The sequence below is a fragment of the Neocloeon triangulifer genome, unplaced genomic scaffold, assembly GCF_031216515.1.
Source record: "Neocloeon triangulifer isolate White Clay Creek 2 clone unplaced genomic scaffold, ASM3121651v1 ptg000012l, whole genome shotgun sequence".
In the NCBI taxonomy this organism is placed as follows: domain Eukaryota; kingdom Metazoa; phylum Arthropoda; class Insecta; order Ephemeroptera; family Baetidae; genus Neocloeon; species Neocloeon triangulifer.
The window spans coordinates 6,657,016-6,667,393 of NW_026775554.1; the positions used below are offsets into that span (position 1 = coordinate 6,657,016).

A 10,378-nucleotide genomic window follows, 5' to 3' on the forward strand; every position below is an offset into this window, starting at 1 on the left:
CAGAGGTGAAAAAATTATACATTGATGGATATTTATTTTTTTTGCCAATTATTTCTATCATTTTCTTTTAAAATTTAACCCGCTATATTTAAAATTTTCAGTGATATTTACTGAAAAAGATAATTGGCTTTCATTTGAAGATAAATATTTCCTCTTCATACCATCTCATTTAAGTTTCACTTCACTTAGTTCTTACAATTAGTTCATTATAAACTTATATTGAAATAATTTTTTGTTTCATTTGTTGCCAGATGGACTATTATGACACACCAAAGAAGCTGAGGGAGGTGATAGGTGACTTTGGTAACTATGACACGCCGCCGTGCGCCAAGTCCATCGGCCGACCGGCCTGCAATTGCCCTCAGCAGCAGCAGTTGTTCACGCAACAACCAAGGGCTGAGAGCCGCCTGTCTGCCATTTCAGAGACTAAGTACAGCAAAATAGAACTTGAGGATGGCCGGCAGTACCTGCGAAGGCAGCACCCCGACATGTGGGCCCAGCAGAACAAGCAGCAGGGATGCGGTTTGCTTGGACAGCAGGCGAGTTGCCCATGCCACAGGGTAGCCATGGGCTGGACGGAGTTGCTGCCCTGCCGAAGAGGCTCGGGCGCCGAGGCCGACACAGGCGTGCCCATTCACAAGGTCAGGCTGAATGGCGAGGGCCGCATGCCGGTGCGCGACCCCAGTGGTCAGCTGTCCGTGCTCTACGCCACCGTGGACAAGACGAAGAAGAAGATGCGACCTCCGCCGTGTCCCAACTACGTCAATGTTGAGGAGCTGCGTACGGGGGAGCAGCAACCTCTGGTGGGACAGCAGCCCACGGCCAATTACGCCAACCTGGACTTTGCTCATTCACTGGAGAACTACGAGAACGCCAAGGACATCCTGCAGAGAGCCGGAATCTCCAAGGATGACCTTGAGCAGCAGAGGGAGCAGTACATAATGATGGAGCCAAACAACGCAAGCACCAACAAGTTCCCAGGCTACCTGGCGATGACGCCAGCAGCCAACTTAGGCAGGGCGTCCAGCATTCCAGCGCTATCCTCGCGGCCAGGACACCAGATGAACTCGAGCTCTCCAGGAGCGGTAGACCTCAGGGCGCTGCAGAGAAAGCGGTCGAGCTCTGCGGACGCGTCCCGCTTCCTCTCCGACGACGAAGACAACGCCCTCGAGGACAACGACAACTCGCACAGCACTGAAACGGTGCAGGAGCGGCTCTCGGCAGAGGCGGCCCTTCGAGAAGATTCCTCTCCGTCTGAGCTGCTGCACCTGTCTGACGCGTCCACCCTGACCGAGACGGACAGCGTTGAGATCAAGTTGATGACCTTGCCGCGATCTAACGTGGAGGACGCCAAGGACCGACAGCCGGCGGCCGTGCACATCCGCAGGTCCTCCTCGGTGCCATGCAAAACTGCCGGACACAACAGAGACTCGTCCAGCTCGAACGACTCAGGCGTGTCCGCCGGCTCGCCCTACTTCCCTGACCTCGAGCCCAAGACAGTTTGCATCCACTCGTCGCTGCCCAGGAGGTGCAGGTCCTCCGAACCCCTCAAAGACGTAAAGCAATTGCCCAAAGCACCAAAGTCCTCCTCCGCAGAGGCTGAAGTTCCAATCAGCATTCAGCCTTCCAGAGGTAAAAATGATTTCTTTGATCCTGGAAGTAGTTAATAAATTGTTGGATTTTTTTAGTTTTTAAAGTAAGCTTTAAATAAAAGATTATAATTATTTTAAATTTTAATTCATACAATTAAGTAAAAGTTTTATAATTAAAATAATTTTTGGCTTTTGTCAATTTTATCAATATACATTTTAAAAAATCCATAAATTTTCTAATTGAACTTTTTTTATTTAATAAAACTCTTTTAGGGATGAACGGCAGGCCGGGAATCTATAAAGGAACAAATGGGGACGCAATCACTCCCGCGCCCTACCCCGACTCCCACAGCACCAGCAGCGGTACGTCTGACATGTCCGACTACATTGAGACGCTTTCCCTGTCCAGTCACAGCAGCTCTGACATTCCAGACAGCATGAGACTTGGACTGTAAGTTTCCATGAAATGGCAAATCGTCACAAGACCTTTTTCTCAATCTATTCTTGCAGGCTAATTGGAAGACAAGCGACAACAACGCTGAGACCAAGATCAGGTCGGGAATACCAGAAAATCGACAGGGCGTTCATTGAGACCGATTTGAAGGTGGGACGCAACAAATTATATTAATTTTATGATCTTAATTTGATGATTTGCGCAGGGAGCCGTGACGGAGAAATCAGGGTCTGGATTGAGAGGCCTGTCGCAGTACCCTGGAGCAGATAAATGTGAATCGCCGTCGCCAGGATACATGAGCGGCTCGCCAGGGCAGGAAACCCAAAATGGGCAACCGCACTAGCAAACTCCCAAGTGATTTTAAAGAGGAAATTTTGAATATGTACTGCGAGAAACAAAAGAATGATTTCCATTTAAGACTTCAGCAGCGTGCAGACAACGAGATGTGCATTTATTTAAGAAAAAACGCATTATTATGTGGACCTACCTCGAGTGAAAACTGTACATATCCGGGCGAAAATTTTTTAGTTCAAACTTGAATAATCAACAAAAAGTTTATTTAATTTGATTAGTAGTAAGAAATGCAGCTGACTGTACTTTTCCTCTTTCTTTTTTTAACTCGAAATACAGACTTGAGCTTAATACGATGAGTAAATTCAGCAGGATGTTCTGCTCTATAACTGTTAGTCAAAAGAACGAATTGAGAAAATAGGCCTACTATGTAAGGGAGTAATAGATGATAAGGTGTATTTATATATCTCTTCCATACGAATAATAATAATTAACGCTCCCGCTGCTCTCTTGTACTTGATCTTGGTGGATGATTTTTTTTGTGATAGAGCTCAGTTTTCATTATTACATCATGTAATAGTCCCACTAGTCAACCTCTTGTATAAACTGGAAAACAAAACTTTTACTCATCTTCTCACACTCTTTGCTCTAATTACTGAACTCGTCATTAACAAGAATTAGTTTAACTCTGTTTTATATAACGAGCCAAAATGATTTTTCTCCTGGGGGTTTTGAAAAAATACAAGAAAGAGTTTTTGCAATTTTATACCATTTAAATAAAAAAAGTTATTTATTACCACAGAGAGAAGAATAAAACTCGTGTATAGGTCTATCTATACAGTGCATGTGTATTTAACGAGACGAATTCTAAATCATTGTATACCACAACACACAAGCTCCTTATATGTATGTGAGAAAATGGTTTCCATTGTTGTAAGATCAAATACCTGCGTAGAGGATTATGGGGGAAAAAGAAATTGTTTTATAAAAGACGCCAATGTAAAAAAGGTAAATAGGAAAAAATCATGTATAAAATGAGGAATAAATTTATTGAAATTAATTCTTACAAGGTTTTTAATTATAGATAAAAATGACACTCTAGCTTTTTTACATTTTAAATTAAACTAGATGGCACACTCCAAAGAAAATGTAGAATAAATTTTGAAATTTTGTATTTGTATAATATAAGTGATAAAAATTTCATCTTAATGCTAAAAATGGTAAAATTTGTTGGGATTACATGATTAATTAGCTTATTATAAATTTTCATTCGGTTCCCACAAGGTTGTCGTCTATTGGCTCCGAGATAGGCTGCTTGCTGGGGAGATCAGCAATCACTGCGTTGTGCAACTTGGCAAAGTCTGTTCTCGCCTGATCAAGGGCTGGTCCCAGTTCATTCTTGGTTACAAAGAAAAAATTAAATAAAATCCAAATCAATATTAGTGTACGGTGAGAGTTGCATAAATTATAAAAACTGAATTTTCTAGAGGTTAGATTAAATTTTAAAAAAAATGGATAAAAAAATGCAAATTATTTTGACGTACTTTAATCATGTTGAACTCTCTGGTAACAAGAGAAATGCGTCCAAGCAGGTAGTTGAGGTTGCCATCAACCTCAGCCATGGTTCCACTGAGTTGTCCGACCTTGCCGCTCATGTTGCCCATGGTTGTGAGACTCCCATTGACATAGGACTCGGTCTGGTTCTGCAGTCTGTCCAGGGTGCTGACCGACTGCGTCAGTTGGCTGTACATGATGCCGATCTGGCGCCACACCTGGCTGATCTCGGACTCGAGAGCCGCTGACATGTTGCGCAGGGTCTTGGTCTGGTTGCGCAGAATATCGCCAGAAAGTTGCTCAAAACGTTCTCCAATTGTCTCATTCAGTAGATCAGCATTTGCCTTCAAGCAAAAAGGTTTTGGTTATTTTTCGTCCCTTTTACACAGAAGATAGATTTTTTTAAACATTATGTGAAATATTAAATGTTTTGAGATAAAATTAATAACATTTTGTGAGATTTGTTGAATTAAAAATAAAAAATAATAATTAAATATAAAAAGTGTGTGTATATCTATTTATAACCGATATTAATAAAAGCGTTAGTAAATCTAAATTTAAAGAGCATTAGTAGCATAAATAAAAATATAATGAAAATCCCTTTTTTTAAAGAAAAGAATTTTAACTTGACTCAAAACCATTTGGAATGAAATCCAAAAAATTAAATTTGTTTTTTTGGTTTTAATTGATAAAAATAAAGAAACAAAAGGTGGAATTTTTAAAAGTGAAATATATAGTACTAAAATAAATAAAAATGTTGCTACGGACAATATATTAATTAATCAATTTATTGAACTACCTTTCCACTCTTGCGTAATTCGTAGAGCGTCTGCTGGCCACTGAGCTCGATGCGCCGCTTGCCCTCTTCGACGCCCTCGGCTGTCTGCACGGCCACCCTTTCCAAGTTTCGCAGCGCCTCGACGCTCTTGGTCGTGTCCAGCTTGACCTCGGATAGCACCACGTTGAGGCCGCTGAGGCCGGTGGTGGCCTCGAGCCTGGCCACCGCCACGGTGCTGACGATGCGCTCTGTCGATTCGGCGCTGCTCGTCAGCAGGTCCTCGCGTAGAACGGCGATCGCCCGAGCCGTCTCGTTTCCATCAGAGCCTCTGTCCGAGCCGACCTTCAACTCAGACACCAACTTCTGTGTGTTCTCCACCGCTTCCAGTACCGAACTCAAGCTTGTCTCGTCATCGGCATCATACTCGCTCTTCTTCACGTCCTGAAATTTTATGCAACAATTCATAAAATTATAACATTTTTTTAAAAATGTAATTGATGATTTCTGGAAATAATAATTTAAAATTATTCTCACAGCTTTGAGTGCGTTATCAAAATAAAAATACTCTACTTGATTTTAATGATTTTCATAATATAATATACAATAAAAGTTTTTTATTATGATAACTGCTAATAACATTATTAAAAGAGAAAAAGTGAAAACTCGATCATTTGTCTTTTAATGAGGTGAAATTTGTGAATATATATTTTTTATTTCTTGTAAAGGATTTTGTATTAAACGCTTTTGCGTACAACTAGGGTGCAATGCAAACACCCTTCTCAACACGAAATCCTGCGGCCCCCGGCCGACTTTCAACCCTTCACTCGCAGTCCCAGCATGAGAAATCACTCAGGTTCCCCCGAGAAAAATCCGCCTGGAGTGGGAATAGAACCCACAATCTCCGGGATGGAGGGCAAGAGCATACTCCACTTAGCCACTTTCCAATTGGTGGTCCCGCCGTTTGGGTTTGAAAAATAAAGAAAGTTCTCCATTTTCATAAGAGGGTGTATGCGGGAGACGCAGAGTTCTAAATAAGGCTCATTTGAATTTTTTGAAAATTAGGAATTTTAAACATGAATATATTTTGGAAAACATTGCAAATTCTTGAAAGATCCCGGTTATCTGTCATCTGCAATTTTTATATTGTATTAATTAATCTTTGAACGAGTATGTACTTGTAATTTTTTGCCTCCTTTAGTGCACCTCTGTACATCTGAAATATATTTTCGCAAAAAACTGGCAAAAACGGAGGGAAAATTTAGGGGCGTAACCCGTGTTAGCCACATGAAATGTTCATAAAAAAGTTTGTTACATTTTCTTTGCTTTTCTATGTATTTGTCGATTTTCTTTGAAGGAATTTTTAATTTGGCATAGTCAAATCAAGAATTTTTTTAAAATATGTTACATAGGAGATTTTTTCGGCAGTTATCATTTGTTGGAAATGTTATATAACCACCCATTTTTGTGTGAATGGATTTGACTATGTCAACAATAGAGGTTCCGAGTCCTTAAAAAGTCTTGAAACACGGTGCGATACTCTGAATGGTGGATTTTTTTTCAAGGTTAAGACAGTAGACAATCTGCTCGACTGTGAAACGAACGGCTGAACTCCATTTTGATAAAAAATAAAACGACCTCAACGGCTGCAAAAACACGGTAGGTTTTATAGAAGTTCCCACGCGGGACTTTTAAAAATTAACGCAACAACCTGCTACATACTTTTAATCGTGTTTTCTATTTGTTGCTTTTTTTATCATAGTTGCTTCCAGTTTTGAACAGCACGAATTTTTAAATTGAAATTCTCGTCTCCAAGTGTCACTTCTCTTGAACACTATTTCATACTCATGCTTCTATACTGAAAAACAGCGATGGCCCAGGCACAACAGCAGGGTCAGCAGGCACCGCCGGTAAGCTTAATTCAAACTGACTATAGCTCCTTCATATAAATTGATATAAAAATTTTATTTAAACTTGAAAGTATAAGAATTTTCAAAATTCTTGAAAGCTTTTTCAAGCTTATTAATGTTTTATCATAAATTTTTCGACTAAAAGTGAGCAGGAGAATTAAAGAATGTATAATTTTTAAATTAATTCCTAGGCTCCAAGTACTTCTGTGAGAGGAGGAACTATGACAAATTCCTATTATAGAAATGGAGTCCTGGATTTATCAAAAATATAATTTACATTGATTTGTCTTTTGTAGCTCCTTGATATTAGAGGACTGGAAGATGGGACAATTGCAACTCTTTTGGCTGTACCACACCCGACTATCGAGAGGCTCATTTCCTTGCCAAAACTTGAATTGGTGGTCGCATTGAAAAACAACAAGCAGCAGGATTTCAAGTTAGATTGGGGTAAGATAAATCATTGTCTGCAGGCCTTTAGAGCTCTTAAGTTTTCCATGAAGAACAATGGATTTTTAATATCAGAGATGATTTAATGATTGCTAATTTTTTCTTATCAAAATCTTCAGATGCTAGTTTGTTTACAAGGTGTTTATCTTATTAAAACCACAATTTTGTACTCTTCTGTAAATTAATTTTAACCGACAGGAAAGCCTCGATTGGCCAGCATCCTGCATGCGTTCCTTCTCACTGCCAACCGAGACATTATTGACGTTGGAGGGCAGCCACCTCAGGTGATCCAACCACCTCAAGTGATCCAACCACCTCAGGTGATCCAACCACCTCAGGTGATCCAACCACCTCAAGTGGTGCAGCCACAACAGCCACCCCTGATGCAGCCACCCCTGATACAGCCACCTCAAGGGGTGCAGCCACAGCCAGCTGCAGCTCGGAGGTATTCTGTACAGCCCTGGGAGAACCTGTGCATGATCTGCATGAACGAGACACTCAAGTTCATCTTTGTCCAGTGCCTGCACGCCGGCATTTGCAATGGATGCAGGGAAAACATGCTCGCCAAAGACAATGCACACCAGGGAGACGATCGTACAACGACCTGTCCCATCTGCAGGATTGAACACACTGGGAGAAATATTCGCCAGATGTTCCTTATCAACCCGGAACTTATTTGAAAAATCCCTGAAGGCTGCAAACCATTGTCCATTGATGTCCAACACAGTTGTTTGTTCTTGATTTAATTGCGTTCAACGCTTAATTTTTAGTTTAAATGACCTGACTTTACAACTGTCTGCTGGTTCAGAAGAGTAAATTGCTCAATATAAATAAGAATTGTTGGTACAATAAGAATGATGAATATATTTATGATAATAGAATTAAAATAATCCTCCTATCCTAGAGATAAAATGTAAAAAAAAACCTGATAAGAGCTTTTTTCCCCAGCATGCTGTTAAATTTAAAAATATCTTGTAAATGCGTACCTTAAGTCGGTCCACTTCGCTACGGAAGTGCTCGAGAAGCGACCGAGAGGCGGTTGCGTGGTCCTCAAGCTTGGATTCGCCACTCACAAGCTTGTCAGCAGCCTCCTGAAGCATTCTGGAGGCGACAATCAGGTCATTGGCATTGCCACCACCGTCACTCAAGGCGAGCGCCTCGAGCCGCTCGCGAATTTGTCTCAGCTCCTCGCTGATAGCTCCAGAGTTGCCACCGCTGTTCTGCAACTGAGAGCGAATTTCCTCCACAGAACTCTGCAGGCGTTGCATCCACTGCCTCTCACTCTCGGTGTGCTAAAACAACGGCAAAATTTTTTAAGTTATTTCTGTTTATAAAGCATTGCCTTCAATTTACACGAAAAAATAAATTCATAGGTTTATAAATATTTGAAAATTACAAAATAATCAAATGAATAACAAGAGAATATGCCTGGAAAAAAGACATTTAATATTTTAAATCAAATTAAACTATTTGAAATAATTGTCAGGAAATAAAATGTTCTTTTTCAAACAATATAATTTCTAATCTAGCTTATTTTTTTTCTATAAGAAATACCTAAATTTGGACGCACGACTATCTTGTAAATAGATTTTAGAAGCAGAATTTTTATCAGATATGATATTGAAATATTTTTCAAACCTGGTTGAGGCCATGAACCACTCGTCCAACGTCACTGCGAAGGGCGTCCACGTCAGCCTGCTGCTTCTTCAAATGCTTTTCCAGGCCGGCGATGGTCTTCTTGAGGTGCTCTCCAAGTTGCCTTTCGCGCAACTCGTGTCGCTCAAGGCGCGCATTGTTTTCCCTGAGGTCCCTGTTCAGCGCCAAAACACCCTCGGCGATCTGCTCGATTCTGAACGCATTTTTCATTTAATTCACTCTCTTTGTTAGAACAAATGCTTTGCTTCAAAGCAGACTCACGTGATTTCCTTGCGCTGCTGAGCATCTGCGACGCTTGCGAAAAGCGCCGCCACCAACAGCAAAAACACGGGCCGCACCATCTTTCGATTAGTCATGCGTGCGCCTCCTGAAACTCATCAACATTTTTTTATACTTTTGCGACACACTTCTTTTCTTTATGGAAGTTATATACAAAAAAGTAGGTCTTGATTTTTCATATTTTATTAGGCCGCGAGAAGTTTTGTGGTCGCAAAATAATGTGTCTCTTTATCTCTCAGCGCAGAGCGGGTCAAAGTTGTGAGATGCCCCTTGCGAACCGAGGTCGCTCTGCAATAAGTGTGAATTTTGACTCCTAATAATTATTTAGATAAATTCGCTTTGGTCGACGAGAGAAATAAATAATTTTGGACACATTTCTGCATATAAAATTGAAACGTCTCTAATTATTAATAATGTTTTATTTTTTTTAGAATTTTATTGTGACTGCGTAAATTCAATTTGCATTCAAAATGAGAAGAAATTATAATTTGTACTTTTCTGAACAGCGGCTTCCTCTATAGCTCGACAGTTCCAACCGAGGTGCAGAGGCGAGGTTGGATTATTTATTTTATTATCATTTATCTCCCCCTGCTGCTCGTCTCTCACGAAACTGCATCCCTCATCTTCGTGCACCACCACGATTGCGTTTGTCCGCTCTCTCTCTATTTTTACAAAGAACTGCTCTGTTTGACGAGCCCGTTTTTTTTCATCCTCAACTAAATCCATCATGCAGCTTTCTGTAAACACACGCCACCCGTCATCCCCAAGCTCGTTTTACTCGCAGCACAAAAAATATATAAAGCTAACAAAAGTCCTACGCCAACAAATATACAAAAATTCGATGCGAGAGATATAGCTTTGGCTTTGCTCAGCAACACGCACTGAACTAAATTTTAAACTACAATTAATAAAAAACTATTTACAATTTAAAATTTAAAAGAATGGCACGGAATGATATTATATTGGTTTAAAATATCTCTCTATTTTCCGAGTTAAATATTGAGCTATAATTAATTTTCATATTGTTGGATATTATTTCCATATTATTTCATTGTTAATTTCAATCTTAGGATTAATATTTTTTTGTTAATGTACAATTTTTTACTTATTATAATTAACTCTGTTCATGAAGATTTCAAAATAAATTTGGAAACTCACGGCTGGTGATGGTGAGAGGCACCCCTTCGACCCCACAGCGGCTCCTCCTCGAATGCCGCTCTCCGCGCTGGCCGCTGTTTTCATGGGGAGCAAAGTGGAGACAGAGGTCGCTTCACACGTGCAGCCCCACTTCCTCAAGCTCCGGAGTATAATATCGAGATGTGCGTATATTTTTTTTAAGATTTTTTTTATCACGTTGTTGTCTCCCCTCATCCGACGCTTTTCCCTTGATAGCAAATTAATATCCACGCTTCCTCAATTA

General features: G+C 40.4%; 3 protein-coding genes across 4 annotated transcripts in view; 2 read left to right on the plus strand and 1 right to left on the minus strand.

Moving 5' to 3' along the window:
* LOC132197566 (uncharacterized) overlaps positions 1–3,392 on the plus strand; it is a 190,119-nt gene extending 186,727 nt beyond the window's left edge. For both annotated transcript variants that reach the window (XM_059620912.1, XM_059620913.1), the window contains exons 8-11: positions 252–1,632; positions 1,866–2,043; positions 2,103–2,196; positions 2,252–3,392. In XM_059620912.1, coding sequence (XP_059476895.1) covers positions 252–1,632; positions 1,866–2,043; positions 2,103–2,196; positions 2,252–2,389 — 1,791 coding nt within the window. In that variant the 3' untranslated portion in view covers positions 2,390–3,392. The remainder of the gene's footprint in view (positions 1–251; positions 1,633–1,865; positions 2,044–2,102; positions 2,197–2,251) is intronic.
* On the minus strand, positions 3,366–10,269 carry LOC132197569 (ERC protein 2). The gene is made up of 7 exons (XM_059620921.1): positions 10,117–10,269; positions 8,941–9,046; positions 8,662–8,872; positions 8,010–8,315; positions 4,691–5,110; positions 3,882–4,235; positions 3,366–3,735 (listed from the first exon to the last, which is right to left on the minus strand). Exons 2-7 carry the CDS (start codon positions 9,033–9,035, stop codon positions 3,604–3,606), a joined length of 1,518 nt encoding a protein of 505 aa, XP_059476904.1. The 5' UTR covers positions 9,036–9,046; positions 10,117–10,269; the 3' UTR covers positions 3,366–3,603.
* Positions 5,906–8,521, plus strand: LOC132197571 (uncharacterized). The gene is made up of 5 exons (XM_059620924.1): positions 5,906–5,972; positions 6,232–6,325; positions 6,429–6,576; positions 6,873–7,023; positions 7,222–8,521. The coding sequence occupies exons 3-5, from the start codon at positions 6,538–6,540 to the stop codon at positions 7,701–7,703; spliced, it is 672 nt and encodes a 223-aa protein (XP_059476907.1). The 5' UTR covers positions 5,906–5,972; positions 6,232–6,325; positions 6,429–6,537; the 3' UTR covers positions 7,704–8,521.
* Positions 10,270–10,378: the final 109 nt, after the last annotated feature.

What these genes read in the sequence shown, in the direction of transcription:
- LOC132197571 (XM_059620924.1), top strand. Translation starts at nt 6,538, where the DNA reads ATGGCCCAGGCACAACAGCAGGGTCAGCAGGCACCGCCG. An exon ending in AGGGTCAGCAGGCACCGCCG is followed by an intron (nt 6,577 to 6,872) that starts GTAAGCTTAATT and finishes TGTCTTTTGTAG; the next exon opens with CTCCTTGATATTAGAGGACT. An exon ending in GGATTTCAAGTTAGATTGGG is followed by an intron (nt 7,024 to 7,221) that starts GTAAGATAAATC and finishes TTTAACCGACAG; the next exon opens with GAAAGCCTCGATTGGCCAGC.
- LOC132197569 (XM_059620921.1), bottom strand. Translation starts at nt 9,035, where the DNA reads ATGACTAATCGAAAGATGGTGCGGCCCGTGTTTTTGCTGTTGGTGGCG. An exon ending in TGGTTCATGGCCTCAACCAG is followed by an intron (nt 8,316 to 8,661) that starts GTTTGAAAAATA and finishes CCGTTGTTTTAG; the next exon opens with CACACCGAGAGTGAGAGGCA. An exon ending in AATTACGCAAGAGTGGAAAG is followed by an intron (nt 4,236 to 4,690) that starts GTAGTTCAATAA and finishes TTTTGCTTGAAG; the next exon opens with GCAAATGCTGATCTACTGAA.